Source organism: Panthera onca, chromosome E1 (genome assembly GCF_046562875.1).
Source record: "Panthera onca isolate mPanOnc1 chromosome E1, mPanOnc1 haplotype 2, whole genome shotgun sequence".
Taxonomy (NCBI): Eukaryota; Metazoa; Chordata; class Mammalia; order Carnivora; family Felidae; genus Panthera; species Panthera onca.
Window position 1 is genome coordinate 59,236,261 of NC_138352.1, and position 19,636 is coordinate 59,255,896.

Sequence of the window (19,636 nt, forward strand, 5' to 3'; positions counted from 1 at the left end):
CCGGGATGGAGCTTGTAGAAGGAACAACCTTCTAGAGATCTTCTTCAGCTTTATCAAAATTCTTCAGTTTTAAATCCAGCTCACATTTCTGTCTTGCCAAACGCTTTGCTGGATCAAGATAAACTGTCTGGGCCCATCCAGTTGCAGTGGTGGAGTGGAGAGGGAGTCTGGCTGGTGTTTAAGGATCACAGCAGCTTAATCTTTTCCTAAGCAGTCACAGTCACCCAACTAAAAACCTGTTCTGGAACTTGCCATGCATGGATGTCAAATTGTTTTCTTTTCAAAATTTACCTTTACCTATTTGGGTAAAATCAAATACCAGAAGTTCCTGTGAAGTAAGCCTGTTCGTCAATGGCTTCCCCCAACACTTAGCATCTAGTCCAAAGTCCTACCCGTGGCTGAAAGATGCTGCCTGCCTGCTCCCCAGCCCTGACCTCAACTGGACCCATGCCTGCCTCCAATCCATGGGCCTCCTTGCTTTTACTTAAACACATCAAGCCTGCTCCCACCTCAGGGCCTTTTCACTGGCTGCTCTTTCTGTCCAAAACATGTTATTCCTGTGCAGCCAGTGTCTCTTTCATCCATCTCTCTCCTCCCCTCATCGGAGAGGCCTTCCTGACCACTCTACCTAAAATGGCAGCCCTCTCCCACAGAATTCTATCACAATCTCTTTACCTTTATTTTTACTCCCAGCACTGACCACCACTGACCATACATTTATTTACTTGTTTCCTCTTTACCCCGGGTGGAATGTAAGTTCCAAAAGGGCAGGTACTTTGTTTTGTTCATTCCCCCGTCTCAGCACTGGGAGAGCACTGGGCACATGGCAGGCGCTCAATAAATATTTATTGAACCCATAAATCAACACGTTTCTCAGGACTCCTGGTGGACCCTGACGGCTATCCCTGGATTCCAGTCTCAGCGGGCGGAGGGAGAGCTATCTTCCATTCCTAGGCCCGTGAACTCCTTGCCCCGGGCCTCTTTCCTGACTGAAGAGCCTTCTCTTTGATGGGGAGGAAGGATAGCTGGACAGCAATGCCTGCTCTCCTCTCCCTGGTGTGATGCTGCCTTCCTCAGGCTGAGGGTTTAGTCAGCCTCCCCCTGCCCCTCCTCAATCTGAACATGGCTTTAAAGGCTTTCTTTTCTTTTCTTTTCTTTTTCTTTTAACAGGAGTGGGAAGAGCATGTTATGTTCCCAATCTCAAGTCAACTTGAGGCTTATCCCTCAAAAAAAAAAAAAAAAAAAAAACATACTGTTTAAAGCTGCCCACCAGAGACCAGCCTGCCTTCTCCGATGCCCCCAATCTCCACGCCACCCAGCCACCCTCAGACATCCCATCTTTCTCCAGTATCACCTAGAAGCTCTGTCACCCTTTCTCCCCTGTTCCACCCCACTCTCCACTTCCAGGCATTCCCCAAAGATGATAATATGCCACCTTTGCCTGGCAGAGACACTCTCCACTCACCCTTCTGCCAGCCCCGGCCCCTCACTCCAAACATCACCTCATGCCCGGTGCCCTTCTCTTCACTGAGCCAAGAGGAGACAGCGTGCTGGGGGTTGGGGCTCAGCCTCTTTATTTGCCAGCGGGGAAGGGAGTAGCCAGCTCTCACTGGAGGGGAGAATATCGGGTGTCTAGGGGACAGCTCCAACCCATAGAGCTGGGGGTGCACCCTGAAGAAGGGGAGGGGCGGGCACGCCTGCCGCCTTCCTCCCAGGACACTCCCAGGACACAGCGACGCTGCCCCTTCACTCCTCCTCTTCATCTTCTTCTAGTGGTGGCCGAACACGCTTGAAGAAGCCAACCTGGGGGCGCACAAGGGCCGGGGACAGGGTGTAAAGATGATGGGTGGGCCCCAGAGCAGCAGTTGAGGAAGAATTCTAGAAAGCAGCCAGGCACGAGGTCCTTCCCTGGACCAGCACAGAATCGGATCCCACTGCCAACACAGATGGCCGCCGTCCCCACTCAGAGAGAATACACGTAACGAATTGCTTTTTTGTTTTTTTTCCCTTGACGTTTTATCCTTTCTTTTAACGTTTATTTATTTATTTTGAGGGGGGCAGGCAGAGAGAGAGAGAGAGAGAGAGAATCTCAAGAAGGCTCTGCGCTGTTAGCTCAGAGCCTGACATGGGGCTCATTCCCACAAACTGTGACCTCATGACCTGAGCCGAAATCAAGAGTCAGACACTCAACTGACTGAGCCACCCAAGCACCCCCACTCTTGACTTTTTCTTAAATATTGGCAATTGTGTATCTCTCTGTGACTCTAGCACACAATATGTATTTGATGATTTTAAGTCTTAACGCATGATTTTCCCTAAAAGTACCATGGCTTCCCAGAGCTTGAACACTTGAGCGAGTTTGAGAACAGCCCTCCTGGCACAGAGGAGGAAGTGACCCACCAGGGCCTCCCGGGTCTCCCACCTCAGTCAGGGGGAAGGACAGAGTCAGGAGGAGGTGAGCCCTGTCTTCCTCAGCAGCCAGGGAATTCCTGAAGGCAGGACTCACTCCCTGTGACTCTTCCTGTCAGAGGGGAACAGACTGAAAAGGCCTTAGGATTTCAGGGGCCACCTCTTCCAGAGGTCTGTGCCCTGGAAGAGGTCCTCTGGAGAATGAGACTCTAATGGTAGAGATGTGAATGGACCCGAAGTCACCATCTCTCTCTGCCTCCCTGTGAGGTAGGGCAGGGCCAACTGTGTGCCCTCCTGGGGACCCCACTCTCCCTTCAGGACTTACCTTCCACATGGCCAGGACCAGGACCGTGAGCAACAGCAGGCCGCCCAATACGCCTAACAGCACCCACCAGATTGGAATGTCTCTCTCCTCCAAGACACGAAGCAGCTGCGTCTCGACCTGAGGGCAAACCCATGTGTCTTATCAGTCACCCTGACACCTGTCTTTCCCAAAGACTCAAACTTGTGGGATGCGCATCTCTGAGCCAGCCACCTACCTGTGCCGCTCCTCGGACCCAGGGGTGTCCCGCCCCCATCCTGCAAGGTGCAGACACTTGGGAAGACAGTGGGTCCTGCAGGGCTCCTGTCCCCTGCCACCATGGGTCTATACTCACCGCAAATTCTCCACTGGGCAGGCTGAGGGCGGGCACAGAGTAAGGAAGGGAGGAGACGTTGAACCAAGCTTTTGACTTTAGCACGAACTGATCCAGTGGCCTCTGAATGGGGTGGGGGTGAAAGCCGTTTACATGAGTCTATTGGTTGTAGGAGTCCTGGCCCCAGCCTCCCCGCTACCTTGGAGTCCTGCCCTTGGCCTACGCCTGGCTCCTCGAAAATAAGCCTTGCCTTCCCTCTCTCTTCACCACCCCCCCCCCCATGCCCTATCTCTCCCCAGAACAAACTTGGTCCCCGCCGCCAGAAAGCCCCGCCCTCCAGCATCTGCCCCCACCTGCTGGAGGCTGGGCAGCCACAGGAAGGCCAGCACCGTGACCATGGCCCTCTGCCCTCGTGCCATCTCTTGTAGCTCACACTGCACCACTGTACAGGGCACTGAGTCGCAGCTCTAAGGGGATGAGTCATTAGCTCCCAGCCCCTCTGACCCCTCACCCCAAGGACCCAACAACAGAGAGGGGCAGGGGGGCAGGGAGCTCCAGGCTCCCTCTCAGGAAGGGCCTCAGATTCAAGCGTCTGACGTTGTCTCTAAATGGGGTTGCTCACATCGTTCCAGAAATGCGAGGAAGGGCCGAGAAGAAGTGGGTCATCATATAGTGTTCAATACCCAGAATTTTTGTAACTCTGCTTTGGCATTTCTCCATTTTCTTTAATGTACCGGGAACCTTTGAAAATTCAAATATTCCCACCCGGCCCAGACACAAGACCAGCTCAACCCTTCATATTCATTTGGAGTGTTCCGTGGGACCAAGGTGGCACACCCAAGGCCCACATCACACTGCCAACCGCTCTCCCTGCTTCCCAGAGCCTCTGTCCCCTGGGCCCCAGGGAAGAAGCCCCAGCTGCAGACCACAGAGCTTGCTCACCACGCGAACTGGATCCTGAAGCCTGGAGGGCTGGTTGGACCCTGGCAGGAGGGCCTGTCTGCGGTCCCGCTTGTGATGCCCCGTGTAAATGGGGGAAGGGCTGGGGGTAGGCAGCCCCCAGTCCAGCTGGGGAGGCAAAGAGCCGTCAGTCGGTCCCGAGCACCGATCATCTCTCCACCCTCCCAGAGGGGCCCTGGCTGCTGGGCTGAGGCCTCACCCACGGCTGTTTCTTCCCCCCAGGCTCTCACCTTGAGGGGGTTAGGAGCCGGCTGTGGGGAGCATCGAAGCCCCCCCTGAGGCTGTATATCCAAGATGTAGAGCAGGTCAGAGGGCTGGGACTGGCTGGGAAAGCTAAGGCTGAGGTGGAGGCCACTGACAGTGCTGGGGCCATTGTTATGGAGCTGGTGGGTGGTGACGGCAGATGTTAGGAGATGTTAGGTAGCTCGGCACCTAGTGAGTGCGTAGCTCCTGGGTACCCCCCACCTCAGCCTGGGCCCCAGGTGGTCCTCGGTACCTCATAGGTGTGCTCAACTTTGGGGCCCCAGCTGTCCGAGCTGTTCTCCCCGTTGCCTTCTTCCTCCACCATCAGCAAGGAGGCTGGAAAGGAGTTCCTGCAGGGGCCCAAGCCCCCGGGGGGAGCCTGACTTGCCTGTAGGGCTTCCCCCCAGGCCCTCTGAACCTTCGGGTCCTGCCCGCCATCTCCCCGATCTACCCCTGGTCTCACCCTTGCAGTTCCATGTGGGCCTTTGCCCGGACTGGTACGTCCAGCATCACAGCCTCGCTGTTGGGATTCTGGCTATTCTTGCTGGAGGGGAGGGGACAGGAGAAGCATGTCAGGGACACCAGCCCAGTGAACATCCGAACTCTCTGGACGGGGCCAGAATTTCAGAAGCTTCAGGAAGCGCTAACTCCACAGGCAGCGTGCCACACTGAAGTTAGACCTGGGTAAGAACTTCCTCTAGGGCTCCAAGACTCAGAAACAAGTCTCTGGGGGAAGAAAGGGAACAAGGACGTCTGAAGAGCAGGCATCCCAGAGGACCCTTCTGGAAGGAGAGCATCTCAGGGTCTCTGCATCGGGATCAGATAGGGGAAGGGTGGTGGGTAGGAATGCTCCCCTGCCCATACCTTCTGATCTGCAGCCAGAAGGACACACGCTCCCCAGCCTCTTCCAGGTCCCCCACGCTCACCAACATCGTGATTCCTATCTGAGAGAGAGGGAGGGCCAAAGTCACGGCCCAAATGCCCACTCTGGGCAGCCTTGTCCTGAACGTGGCCTCCAGTTTCCATCCTCCAAGTCACCAGCGTTATCTCAGAAGCCCACTCAGAGAGGGAAAGTCACTCACCCAAGAACGCAGGGAGTGTGAGGCCCAGGATTCCAGCCCGGGGCTATATGACTCCAAAGCCAGCCCCTAAAGCTCGGCTGTGTATGAGCCTCTGGTGGAGCAGACCCAGCACCCACGACTCGTGCCTCACCTGGGCATTTGTCTTCATCGGGTTGCCCAGCTCACACAGCACCACCTTGGTCTCATTCTCCTTCTTCTGGTTACAGATGAGTCTCTCAAAGCCCTTCAGGAAGGCAGTTTCAAGAAAGAAGATGGTTGCAGAGCATCCCATATATATTTAAGCTCCCTTGGAAAGTCTGGAAGAGACTTGTGTGCAAGGGTGCAGAGAGGGGTGCCTTGGGGTGGGAGTCTGAGGGACTGTCACGTTCTTCCTTGTGTCTCACAGTAGCACCTGATCATTTTTTTTTAATTTTATTAATGTTTATTTACTTTTGAGAGAGAGAAAGAGAGAGCACAAGTGAGGGAAGGACAGAGAGAGTGAGACACAGAATCCGAAGCTGGCTTCAGGCTCTAAGCTGTCAGCACAGAGCCTGATGCGGGGCTCGAACTCACGAACCATGACATCATGACCCGAGCCGAAGTCAGACACCTATCCGACTGAGCCACCCAGGCGCCCCGCGCCTTATCATTTTTTTTTTTTTTAAGTTTACTTATTTTATTTTTGAGAGAGAGAGAGAGAGGAAGAAAGAGAATCACAAGCAGGCTCTGCACAGTCAGCATAGAGCCTGATGCAGGGCTCAAACTCATGAACCATGAGATCATGACCTGAGCGCAAATCAAGAGTTGGTCGCTTAACTGAATGAGCCAGGCACCCTGGGCAACTTATTATTTTTAATGAAATTTTGGGAAATAAAAATACAAAAACATTACATACAGGATGCTTCCATTGTTAGAAACTACATCAACAAGATAAAAAATAAATACATGCCCATGTTAAGTGTCTGTGGAGGCTAAGAAAAAAGACTGAAAGGAAATCCACCAAATGTTAACAGAAGTTTCTGCTAACATTTCGTACCTGAGCCATTTGGGGTTTGGGTTTTATAATAGAGCCCTTGGATTTTATGCCATTAGCACAAAAAAAAAAATCAGTTTTACAGCAATGCATAAGAGAAATGGGGGGGGGGGTCTCAGGTGGAAAATGAGAGTCAAGGCTCTTGCACCTCCCAGGTCCCCAGCAATGCCCCTGGGTGGGGCCTCACCTCAGTGTTGCCGATGGCCCTCATGTAGTGGGTACCTGGGGGCAGGTGCACAACCAGCTCGGCCTCGTAGGCCCCCTCTCCCTCATTGACTGCATCCATCTGTAGCTCCAGCACATTGTCGGCTCCAATGAGGAGTGGGGAGCCCGTCCTGTGAGGACAAAGGAATTACAAAAAAAAAAAAAAAAGCAGAGGAAGCTAGGTCCACCCCAGGATCTGGGAAGGGGTGAGGACAGAGTATCAGGCCCCCCGGGGGGGCGAAGGGGTGTCACGGGGCAGACGGCCTCCTCACACGTTGGCGGTGAGCTGGAGCTGGGGGACGCACAGATCATCCTCTCCGCAGTCCAGGATGATGCGGGTCTAAAAGAGGCATGTCAAGATGTGTGGGTGAGCTGGGGGTGGGGGAAGTTTGAGGGTCACATCGGAACTTAGGGAACTAGGTCCAAGAATGAAAAGGAGTTTGGAGCTGACGTCAGGGCTTGGGGATTTGCATCAGGGTTTGGGACGATGTCAGGATGGTGACATCAAGGTTCATGTGTTTGTCAGTGTTTAGAGGTAACATCAACAACACTTGGGACCTGTGTCAGGGTGTAGGGAATTTTGAGATTTGGAGGTTTTTCGTTAGGGTTTGGCGTGACAGCACAGATGAGAGGTGACGTCAAGATTGCGGGGTTCACATTATGACTTCGACACTAACCCTAACCCTGAGCAGGGGTCCTGCACCTCCCTTGCCTGCTTCCGCCCACCCCCACCTGCTTCTGGACATGGGTGTCCCCATGAAGCACGAGCTCGGGGGCTATTCCGTCCTTCTCGGGCTGCAGGGACACATTGAAGCTGAGTACGATGGGGCTCAGCTTGTCCCGGAAGTCAGCCTCATCCTAGGGAGGGGACAAGAGTCAGACTGTGCACCCTGCTATACGTGTCCCACTGACCACCCCCGTACCCACAGCGCTCAGCCCGTGCCCCGGGGCTGGACGGACAGGCTGGCGCACCCAGCCCGGCCCATCCCCAGCCTGGCGTACCCGGAGGAAGACCATGGTGGAGTGGCAGATGGGGCTGTGCCTCCCGCCCAGGTCCAGATGCAGGGTGGTGCCCGCCTGTTGAGAATTCAGCAGTAGCACCCGCCGGCCCTGGCGAGGCTTCTGCCGGTCCAGCTGCAGCTCAGCTTGTAGGGCTGGCAGGGCGAGCGGGGAGGGTCAGAGTCTCCCTGGCCAGCCTCCAGGGGACCCCAGGACCACCTCCCTCCTGTCCCCACCACAACACTCACGCAGCTTCTGAGGAATGCTGTGCCCAGTGACTCCTACACACATCTGGATGTTAAAGCTGCAAAGATGTGAGTTGGGCTCAGGGGCTAGGATCCCTCAAGGTCCCAGACCTTGCCTGGGCCCTGCCCTCCGTCTCCTCACCAGCTCACTGGTGTCTGGGTCTGGGGCAGGACACAGTTCTTCACAGCAGGATTCAGTGAATCTTGCACCAGCAGCTGCACATTGGCCATCACCACTGGCTGAGCTCTGGTGGGATGGGGGCATGCTTGCCATTATCCCCTCCTGAACTGGTATCCTCTGATGGTGTGGGCCCTCCGCCACCACGCCCCTAGAGCCAGCACTCACCTGTACACAGCCACCTGGTTAGCCCCATAAGCTCCTACCAGTAGGTCTATAGATATTGGAGGGGTCAGAATCAGCAGTCAGAGGGGGCAAGGGTGCTCATCACCTCTTTCCCAGAGTTTCCCACACCACTGCCTCCACTGAGTTTTGGCCTGGCCTCGCCTGGCCTCCCCTGGCCTCCCAGCCCCACAGAGGGGTCAGACGCTCAGTGGGGCAGAGGCCCCTGACTGTATTTTTCAGCATCTCCAGCTAATGCCCAAGGGCCCTTCCTGGCTAGCCGGAGGCATTCCAGGGGCACCTGGGTATCCGTTGTCATCGATGTCTGTGGCACCTCGCAGGGAGAAGCCGAAGCCAGAGCCTGTGGGGAAGGGGCTGTCCAGGATCTGGGAGGGGCGTGAGCTAAGCCCCTCACTCTGACCCAGGAACACCAGCACTTGGCCCCGACCACTGGGACCCCCGTAGGGGGCGGCCACTGCAACATCTGGAAGAAAGGGAGGGGCTGTTTGTTACAATTTTCTCCAATTTTTGTTTCTTATCCAGGCAGCCCTGAGCTCCTTCTCTGGGCAGAGGGCAGGAGACCGTGAGAGGGATACAAAAGTCTGGTGCAAGGAAGCAGTTGTCCTGCCCCTCCAGGAGTTTATGAGTGAGTACAAAAGAGACCCATCAACTAGGATTATTATAAACACAGTAGCAGCCTTTGATAGCTATTGAGAAAATTTATTGACATGATTTCATTTAATCCTGAATTAGGCATTGTTATTCCCATTATTTTTTAAAGACTATGAGAAATTACTTTTTTTTTTTTTTTGGTTTATTTATTTATTTTGAGAGGGAGAGAAAGAGCACAAACAAGCAGGGGAGGGGCAGAAAGAGAGGGAGAGAGAGAATCCCAAGCAGGCTCCGAGCTGTCAGCACACAGCCTGATGGGGGGCTTGAACCCACGAATCATGGGATCATGACCTGAGCCAAAATCAGGAGTTGGATGCTTAACTAACCAAGCCACCCAGGCACCCCAGGCATTATTATTCTAATTTTAGATGGAAAAACTGAGTCCCAGAAGAGTAAATAATCAAGACCAATGAAGAAATGGCTCCCTCTTCCCCTAGGGACCTTCACCCCATTTCAATTCCACCATGCAAACTCAGAGCCACACTATGGGCTTGTCATCACTAAGCACTTGTAAGATCATTCTTGAAGATGTATTTGTTAATCATCATAATCTTATTAATTTGTAGGAGTTATTTACATGTGACAAGAATTAAGATCTTTTATATATGTTGTAACTGTCTTTCCTTTGTCTTCTGACTTTGTTTTCTATGCAGCTTTTTTTTTTTCTTTTAAAAATCTACTGATTGGGGTGCCCCGGTGGCTCAGTGGGTCCTACTTGTGCTCAGGTCATGATCTCATGATTTGTGAGTTCGAGCCTGCCATCAGGCTTTGCGCTGAAAGTGCAGAGCCTGCTTGGGATTCTCTCTCTCTCTCTCTCTCTCTCTCTCTCTCTCTCACACACACACACACTCTCTCTCTCTCTGCCCCTCCCCCTTCACGCTCTCCCTCACTCTCTCCCTCTCTTTCCCTCCCATGCTTTCTCTGTCTCACAATAAATAAACTTTAAAAAACCTATTGATTTTTCTTTCTTTCTTTTTTTTTTTTTTTCTGTTGATTTTTCTGATTGAGTTACACAGAATTCATCCATATAAGACCGCTCTGACCACAGTCTCATGCCCAGACTCTGGGCCTCCATTCTCTCTTGATCTTTAGCACCTTCCTTTCTTTACTTCCTTCCGACCATTCGATCACCCTTGTCATATCCTCAGCCATCTTGCCCCACTGCCAGTCCTCAGCAAACCTGGCCAGACCTCACCAGATTGGGCCCCAGGGATTCCTGACCACTAGGAAGGTGGAGATGGAGGTACTGCCCAACTGTTCCGAGGGGGCACTGCTCAGCCCCCTCCCCCACTTTGCTCAGCGCCTATTTCAAACCTTCTTCATTCTGTCAAGTTCCCAGCCCCCCACTTCCTTCACAAAGAGAAGCAGCCTAACTGCTTCCAAACCCGCTTTTCTGGCTTCCTTTACCCTTTACTTCCAAAGCAGTCCAAACCCGCTTTTCTGGCTTCCTTTACCCTGCCACCAGGCTAAACATCTCAGCCCGGTCTTCTCTGTGGCCCATCATAGGGACCCTCCTCCAGCTCACTTCCCTCCCCACCCTGTGTCCCCGCAATATCATTCCCTCCACATTCAACCTACTCCATATGCTTTGAAATTAAAATAGCCTTCCCTTGACCCTCATCTCCTTTCAGGACTCTCCTTTTTCTTTTCTTTTCTTTTCTTTTCTTTTCTTTTCTTTTCTTTTCTTTTCTTTTCTTTTCTTTTCTTTTCTTTTTTCTTTTCCTTTCCTTTCTTTTTCTTTCTTTCTTTCTTTCTTTCTTTCTTTCTTTCTTTCTTTCTCTTTCTTTTCCTCTCACAAACTGAAAGAGCTGTCTACACTGGCTGCTTCCAATTCTTCACTTCCATTCATACCTTGCCCCCTGGCATTCTGACTTTTGTCTCTACCCGGCCCTGAATCAGTTCTTACCGCTGTCACCAATGACCTTCTTGCTAAAGTCCATGGATACTTCTCCAGCTCCATCTAAGTATGCCTTTCAGCAGCATCTGAAATCACCGATCCCCTTCCTCCTGCTCAAAGGGCTCTCTTCCTTTGAGTTCTGGGCCATCCAATCTCCTGGATCTACTACTTCTCTGGACACTCCTTTGTCTCCTTTCCAGACTCACTTCATCTGGGAGTCCCCTAAATGCTCTTGCTCCCCAGGGCTTTGTCCTCTGCCTCTTCTCACTTCACAGGTGCCCAGGACCTCATCCAGCCTCCCCAGGCCTCTGTCTCTCACTCAGACCGCTCTGGTGGGAATGGGGAACCCAACTGTTCTCTGGAAGTCTGCCTACTGCTCCCAAGCCCTTCAAGGTCAAACAGGCCCAGCGCTGAGCTGCTGATCTCTGCCTCCCACTTCACCTTCCCAGACCTGCTGCTTGGTCTGAGTTACAGGCAGTGAAGGCACCAATACCCCTCTCCACCAATGACTCGCTCTCTCTTAGCTCCACATCCAGTCACCCATCAAGTCCCAATAGTCCAGGTTCTGGATATCTGTGAAGTCACCCCTGTCTCTAACTCCACTGCCGAAATCCACACCCAAGTGCTCACCATCTCTTGCCTAGACCAATGCAAACAAATCCTAACTGATCTCTTTCAACTCTTAAACCCACAGTCTTTGTTGTGGCTGTTAACCCCTCTGCAGCAAGTGGGGCACCTTTCTTCCCTTACCATTGTAGCCATCCCGGTCGAGGTCGCCCAGAGGCGCGATGGCGGAGCCGAATCTCCCGTAGAGCTGTGTGCCCGTCAGCAGAACGCTGGGGGCGCCCAGTGGGTGGTGACCGCGAGGCTGCAGGAACAAGTACACACGCCCCACCTCGGCCAGTTTGCGGTCAGCGCGGCTCTCCATGTACAGTGGCGCGCCCACCAGCAGGTCGTGCCTCCTGCAGGCCAGACGGGCGGTTCCGTGGGGGTGGGTGAGAGGGATGCTGCGGGCCTGGGCCAAATCTCGCTCATTCTCGCCCTTCCGCGCCCCTCGGTGGTCACATGGGAACGGGTGAGGAAAGGAGGGGACCGAGAGCAATCAACCTCTCTGGTAATAGGGGACTCAAGTCCGTAGGGATGGGGCGCCCCTCACCCGTCCCCGTTGACATCAGTGACGGCCACCGAGTGCCCGAAATACGAAGCCACCTGCAGGAAGACGAGGCTTACTTAATTCCTGCCCCCAGGCCGGCACCTTCTCTTAACACTGCCCTCCACGCTCCGCGGAATATTCTAGGGTTCCAGTTCCCCAGCGTCCGCCACCCCCCACCGGGACCGGTTTCCACCTGCTCTCCGTGCAGCCGGTGCAGCGTCTGGTGGTCCGAGTTCAAAATTTCCACCTGCACGGACAACGCCCAGGCGCTCATCATTCTTGCTCCCGCTCCAGGGCAGAAAGGGCAGGGGGGGCGTAGGGGGCTTGTGAGGCTGAGGAATGGGGCCGAGAGCTTTGGGATGCCCGGTGGCGGGACAGGGGGCACTCACCGCTCCCAGGGTCCAGCTCCAGGTGGGGGCGCCTAAGACATACTCTAGGGAAAGCCGGACCCCAGTTAATGAGGTCCTTCCAACCTACCCACCTCCCGCCCGCCATTCTGCCACCCAGGGGAGATTTCGTGGCGGGGAGTGGAGGTGCTCCTCCCCGGGCTGGGCTCCCCAACCTTTGCCCCTAAATGGATTTCTTGCCTGTAGTGTTGATATCCCCGTCGAACTCGCCCACGGCCACCGAGTACCCTGAAGACACGACACGAATTATTCTTTCTGGGAGGGTGAAGCAGGGAGAGAGGCCAAGGGCGAGGAAGAAGGGGACCCAGAGACCCAAACCCTGCATCGCGTAGATGGGAAAACTGAGGCCATCGAGAGGCCAAGACCTGCCCTAGGCGCCCCAGCGAATCCAGGGCCGGGAAGGCAAGGTGGGGCATATGGGAGTTGGGCGGTCGGCGGGAAAACTGTGGGAGCAGAGAGTGGAGGCGCCTTCGATGCCTCTGGGGTTGGAGTTGGCCAGGGGGGTTAGTCTGAGGGCGCTCCCGCAGGGGCAGGACCTGACCGGCGGAGGGGGCGGTGATACTTAGAGGGATGAGAAGTCTAGAAGGGAGGGGCCAGGGTTACCCCGGTAGCCGTCGAAGTACACTGGGTTGGTGTAGTCTGCGGAGAAGCGCTGGGTGGGCACGTTCCACAAGAGGGTGCCTGGGCGGTAACTCGAAACGATTTCGGCAATAGGAGCTCGCGCCAGGAGACCTAGGGCGCGAGGGACAGCGGGTGTGGGGGCTGTGACGACTGGGGTCTCCCCAGGCCAAGAGGAGGGAGGGAGGTGTACGGATGGGCACGTACCTAAGAAAAAATAGCCGCCAGGGGCCCCAAGCACCAGCTCTCCAGCCTGAAAGGGAACCCTGGAGGTGAGAGGGGCCCTGTTTGGGAGCTGCCCCCACGCCGCTTATGCTCCCTACTCGCCTGAGTGACCGCGGAGCTGAAGCCCGCTTCGCAGTAGCGCTTGTCTTGGACTACAGAAGGCAAGGAGGAGGGGTCAGCGAAGGGGCGGGTCAAGAATTGTGCGTGGGCGTCTGGGGCGGGGTAGGGGCGGGGTCACGGGGTTAATATGGAGGCGTGGCCTTGAGTCTGAGCCAGGCGGGGCGGGGCTAGAAGCTGGGCCCAGGAGTTGGGCCCACGGGGATGCCGGACTGAAAGCCGGGCTTGGAGGGCGCTTGGGAGGTATCAGGTGAAGGAGGGAGCTAGGTGGCCGTGAGGGAACGGAGACAAAACGGAGAGCTGAACTCACTAAAGGACTTTGTCACGTAACCCCGGCTCATGGTGTTAGCCCGACAGGGCGAGTACTCCGCGCGGTAGCCGGTTTGGAGCTGAGCCACGAAGCAGCCACCTACGGGCGTCTTCTCAGCCTCCTCTGTCTTTTCTAGGGCGTTCCAGTGCTGCCAGGGGGCGCAGGCCTGGAACAGGGCCACAGGAGAGTGGGGAACCGGCGGGATTCGGATTCCCCCCCCCTCCCCCCCCCTCCCACCACCACCACGTGTCCCTGCCCACGACTGCTCTCTGTGCCCCGTTCCGCGGCGCCCACCACAATGTTGTTGTTCCAGCTGACGACCGACGCCCCCAGTCCTTGCCCGGCCTTGAAAGTTTGGAAGGTTTGGGAGCCTACGTGTCGGGTCTCATCATCTGGAGGGCGCAAGAAGGATGGGGCGCTGAAGCTCGGCTGTCCACGCTCCCTGTAACCCCTCCCTCTGCCTCCTTGAGCAGGACTCACTGAGGTCGAAGGGCAGCGAGGTGCACTGGCCGCCCTCGGTCCTCCAGGGGCACAGGAACACGCCGCCCGTCTCCTCCTGGCTGCGGCCCCGGGTCCTCGGGGCGCCCACCACGATGGCCACGCTGCGATGGAAAGCTGGGTGAGTGTGGCGCGGATTCCCGGGCACCACACGCCCCGTCACCTGCGCTGAGAGCACTACCTGGAAGGGCTGTGTGCCTTGGAGGGCACTGGGTCATCTTTCCTCAACGAGATATCACAGACCGTGGAGCCCAACCTTTTATGGCCAAACTGCCTCCCAGTGGGAGAAATCACGTGCCTAAAGTAACCTAGTGAGTTAAAGGTAAATCTGGTACTATAACCGTTTGGTTTGATTTGAATATGAGGAGTTTGTTATCCTTTCTGAAAAACACATCCTAAACTTTGCACATCATCCGAACTCCATATACCCCACCTCTATGCCCCACACCAAAAGCCAGGGATTTACATGCCCCCGAGACCTTAAGACCTGAGAAGTAGTTTCAATGGTGAAGAATTAGGGAGGCTACTGGGCACCTCTAAAGTGAGGTACTGATATTGCTGAGGACCTTAGTAGATCTAGGTTCAAATAATAGCTCTATCATGTATAAACTGGGGACAATACCTACCAATCAATGTCAGGAGAAGTAAATGAAATAAATGTATGAGGGACATTTCTGCATGGTGCCAGCCAAATAACACATAACAAGTACTAAAAAAAAAGTATTAATTTTTTTCTTTCATCTCGTAGGATGTTTATTAAGTAATACCTATGAAGCCAATATCTGTAGAAACAAAGGGAAAGAAGCAAGAATGGGAAGAGAAAGGAGTCAAATGCAGATTCAGGTCCAGTGACAGTCACGGGCCAGCACCTTGGGAGCTCTGGAGCTACAAGGACCCTTCAGAACCATCCCAAGTTGAGGTGAGAACATCGGACCCTTACACCTCTCTCCTCGCTCCACACTCCTCATGATCAGTCATTGGTTATAGGCCACATTGGAAAGGGGACTTGACTTTGGGGGAGGTGACTCTTCAGCAGAGAAAATTCCCCAAGAGGCAGATACTTGAAGGCCATCTGCCATCCCCACTCCCCGAAGGTGAGCATCACAGCATCTGCTACACACAATAAGTAACTAGTGCAGGGTAGTTACTGTAAAGACAAGGAACCAGGACTCTAATCTTGGAAGTCTGATTTTGCAGCTGATTAATTCCAACCATTAATGCTCTATTGTTTCTTTTCAAAATATCTATACTTTTGATGGGGATGGGGGTGGATAGAGTAGAAAAGCAAGGTGGAGTAGGTAGACAATTTCGCGGTTTTGCAAGTCAATTTAATAAATGTTATTTTAAGGGGTGAGGGTGGAGTAGGTCATACAACTGACCCTTGGGGGGAAAATTAAGGCATCAAATTTTGCCTTTGTTCTTGCTGTAGTTTTGGTGCCCATCTCCCCTTTGGTGCCCCTCCCTGACACTCTTACCTGAGCCAGTTCTGCCAGTATTCCTAAAAAGAACTCAGTCTGAATAGAGCCTAGAAATCGCTTTGCTCAACCTCTATCACAAATGGGGAGCTTGAGGTTCACAGAAGTAGTGAGGGGGGCACAGAATCCTTCTCTCTCCCAACACCCAAACTTCTCCCGGGCTCACCTCCCACGGCTGTCCTTGTAGAAGTCCAGCGAAAACCCAAAGTGGCTGCCATTGGGGCCTGTGTAGAAGGTGAGCTGCACTGGGTCCAGGTTCAAGGCCCAGGCTGGAGGGACAGCATCGGGTCCCAAGAGCAGCTGCACCCACTCCAGAAGCCAGAGGGCATGAAGTGGACACACAGCTCTGGCCATCTTCCTTCTCCCACCACCTCCTAGGCAGGAATGGGCTAGCTTCTTCCTCTTCCTTTCAGTCTCTACCACCGGAAAGCTTTTCTTATCAAACTGGAACTCACTTGCTGAGCAGTGGGCAGAGGAAAGGGCTATAAGCCCTGGATACATATGGTTTCTTGGATTGCCAGAAAGGGGGTGAAGCCACCCTGGGGGTGGGTGCTAATGGCTGAAAGCCATGACTCCTCCCTTTTCCTGAGAGTAGTTTATCACCAAGTCCTGTTGGTTCTGCCTCTCAACTATGTCTCTTGAGTCTTCACATCTGCACTACCACCATTCTAGTCCGAGCCACCATTCCTATCTGCTTGGGGTAATCATGAACTAACTGATCCATACGCCTCCATTCTAACTGTTTTACAGCCCTTCCTCCCCCATCCCCCACAACTGTCTACATTGTAATCGCCCAGTGCGACTTGGTCAGAGGTGGAGGAAGGAGGAAGGAAGCTGCTGTCTCCTGATAAGAACTGAGGTTTTTATATTCTTTTGGATAAGGCACTTATCCACTTCCTGCTTCCAGGGCTTTGGTCAGCCATATTGGTGTAGCAAGCTTCTTCACTCTCCCTCCATCTCAGGCCACATCTTAATGTGGCCACAGCAGTGCAGCTGGTGCTGGCGAAATGTGTGGCCAATGGATCTTGGCCAAAGGGGAAAGGAGAAGGGGAAAGAGTGGAGTCCAGGATATTCTGGCTCACAGGCTCTGGGACTATATGCCAGCTATTCATTTGAAGGCAGACCCTCCCTCTTTCTTGGGTGACAGAGCTCTTGTCCAATCAAGACTTGATTCTAGTGGGCTCCCTGCCTAGGGGACGCCTCCCTCAACTCCTCAGGCTGGCACCCTGGAGTTGGCACACATGGGAACAGCACTGATCACACTGTTTAGTCATGGTCCATTCACTGGATTGTGTCCATGACTCCCTTGAGAACAAGGTTCCTTTTTGCAGCCCCAGGGCCTAGCCAAGAGCCTAACGTGTAGTATGTGTCGTTGACAGACAGACTGAATGGAAGCATGCACTGAGGAGGAAAGATGCAAACATGGAGTCACACAGTGGAGAGAAGGAATATTTTGAGCAGAAAGGCAAGGCAATTTTCTCTGGATGACAGGAAGAGTAGTGCCAAGTCTTATTGGCACTGTAGGTCTTCCCCAAAAAAGCAGGCTCTCAGGAAGGAAATTCAAAAGATCTGCTAGGGGTAAAGGAAGACTGCCACATCCTCCTTTTGCTCTATATTTTCTAATCAAACTTAACCACCATCTATCTTATCCTGCCCAACTATCCCGTGCCATCCTTCCAGCTCCCTTCCCCTTGTAATTCACCACCTTGGCCCACAGCTCAAAGTCCTCTCCCTTACTAGATTAGAAGCTCCTTGAACTTAAAAAAATTTTTTTTAACGTTTATTTATTTTTGAGACAGAGAGAGACAGAGCATGAACAGGGGAGGGTCAGAGAGAGAGGGAGACACAGAATCCGAAAAAGGCTCCAGGCTCTGAGCTGTCAGCACAGAGCCCAACGCGGGGCTCAAACCCATGAACCATGAGATCATGACCGGAGCTGAAGTCGGACGCTTAACCGACTGAGCCACCCAGGCGCCCTGAGGAACCTCCTTGAACTTTAGTCTGGATCTTCTTCACTGCTGAATCCCCAGTGCTAAGCTCACGATAGGCATACATTTGCTAGAATGAATACTTAACACTGTCCTATACTTACCTTCTACCCTCTTCTGGTCTTCAACCAAATGGTATTACATTACTGCGGTATACTGACTGCATAGCTCAATATTGTCACACCCCACTGAAGTCTTTAATGGGTACTTATTCTGCTCAAGGCACTGAGTGATGAGGGATACAAAGGTAACTGTCAGGGATCGTTAAAGAACTTAGCCCAGAATTAGGCCACGAACACACATAACTGCAGCGGAGGGACAGTAAAGAATGCCTTGAAAGGGTAGACTAACATTATGCCTAACTGAAGTCGTTTATATCTTTGCTGCTCATAACAACCCTATGAAATAAGTACTGTTATGCACATTTTTTTAAAAAAAATTTTTTAACATTTATTTATTTTTGAGACAGAGAGAGAGCATGAACAGGGAAGGGTCAGAGAAAGAGGGAGACACAGAATCTGAAACAGGCTCCAGGCTCTGAGCTGTCAGCACAGAGCCCGATGCGGGGCTCGAACCCATGGACCGCGAGATCATGACCTGAGCCGAAGTCGGACGCTTAACTGACTGAGCCACCCAGGCGCCCCTGTTATGCACATTTTGTAGATGCAAAAACCGTGGTAGAGTTTTAGGTAAATTGCCCAAATTTATATGGCCAAAGGGTGGCAAAACAAGGATTCAAACATGTTTGGCTTGAATCCATCAGTCTTAAAATCTTTTTTTTTAACACTTAATTCACTTTTGAGAGAGACAGAGCACGAGTGGGGGAGGGACAGAGAAAGAGGGAGACAGAATCTGAAGCAGCTCCAGGCTCTGAGCTGTCAGCACAGAGCCCGATGCGGGGCTCGAACCCATGGACCGCGAGATCATGACCTGAGCTGAAGTCGGATGCTTAACTGACTGAGCCACCCAGGCGCCCGTTATGCACATTTTATAGATGCAAAAACCATGGTAGAGTTTTAGGTAAATTGCCCAAATTTATATGGCCAAAGGGTGGCAAAACAAGGATTCAAACATGTTTGGCTTGAATCCATCAGTCTTAAAATCTTTTTTTTTTTTAACACTTAATTCACTTTTGAGAGAGACAGAGCACGAGTGGGGGAGGGACAGAGAAAGAGGGAGACAGAATCTGAAGCAGCTCCAGGCTCTGAGCTGTCAGCACAGAGCCTGATGCAGGGCTCGAACCCACTAACAGTGAGATCATGACCTGAGCCGAGGTCGGACACCTAACTGACTGGGTCACCCAGGTGCCCCCCCTGCCCCGCCTTTTTTTATTGCGTGTTCTTAACCAGTACACCGTGGTGCCTTTTGTCTGAGAATGAGGGTTTTTTAGGCACAGGAAATACCATGAGAAAAGAGAGCTGCAGACCATAGAGGTCAATTATAGGGAAAGGCAAGTAGTCGACTCAACGTACGGTGTTCAAAGGGGAGGACTGGGGCACGAGAATGAAATGGAAGGCTAGGATCAAATCACTGAAGGTCCTTGAATGCCTCAAGGAATTTGAATTTTTAATCTGTAGGAGATGGAGAACCAAAGATTTTTAAAGTCAGGGAATAAGAGATACATTGACCAATTGTGCTCCCTTTTGGATGATTACACTGGCTGTGGATAGAAGGAACTGAGAAACACAGGACTTAGCGGGAAGGTCAGATAGATGGGTGGCCACTGCAATCCTTTTGGTTAAAGGTGGTGAGGTCTGAACCAGGATACTGATGATAGGAACAAAAGAGAGAACAGAGGTTACACAATCAGTAACACCGGGGTAGGGAGGTGTCAAAAGTAATTTACAGCTTTGGTGCATGGCTGTCTGTCAGGACAGTTGTACCATGAGCTACAACTAGAAATAGGTGAAGGATCAGATTTGGGAACAAAAGAGTTTGGTATTCAAGAATTGTTTCTCACGGGTGTTCCTTTGGGGCCAGAGCTGGGTTGATCTCCCTTCTGAGATAATAGGCAGAGTGCTGACACACTGCTCCCACTTTCCCATCCCACCAACCCCGAGTCCTAGAATTCCTCAATGAATCCAGAGTTCTGTTAAGGCTTCAGTCAACAATGACTGAACTTCTATGTACCTGGCACTGAGGTAGGT

At 52.9% G+C, this 19,636-nt stretch overlaps 1 protein-coding gene across 1 annotated transcript; it reads right to left on the reverse strand.

Annotated features, from left to right (window-relative positions):
- Positions 1-1,548: 1,548 nt before the first annotated feature.
- ITGA2B (integrin subunit alpha 2b) lies at positions 1,549-15,952 on the reverse strand. The gene is made up of 30 exons (XM_060645914.3): positions 15,668-15,952; positions 14,009-14,130; positions 13,823-13,920; positions 13,529-13,694; positions 13,204-13,253; positions 13,084-13,129; positions 12,862-12,990; positions 12,439-12,486; positions 12,241-12,284; positions 12,045-12,098; positions 11,855-11,907; positions 11,449-11,660; positions 8,431-8,613; positions 8,136-8,181; positions 7,932-8,036; positions 7,793-7,848; positions 7,548-7,699; positions 7,278-7,403; positions 6,818-6,885; positions 6,529-6,676; positions 5,460-5,552; positions 5,112-5,191; positions 4,711-4,791; positions 4,501-4,597; positions 4,235-4,387; positions 3,987-4,112; positions 3,398-3,511; positions 3,066-3,167; positions 2,735-2,851; positions 1,549-1,803 (listed from the first exon to the last, which is right to left on the reverse strand). The coding sequence occupies exons 1-30, from the start codon at positions 15,853-15,855 to the stop codon at positions 1,747-1,749; spliced, it is 3,114 nt and encodes a 1,037-aa protein (XP_060501897.2). The 5' UTR covers positions 15,856-15,952; the 3' UTR covers positions 1,549-1,746.
- Positions 15,953-19,636: the final 3,684 nt, after the last annotated feature.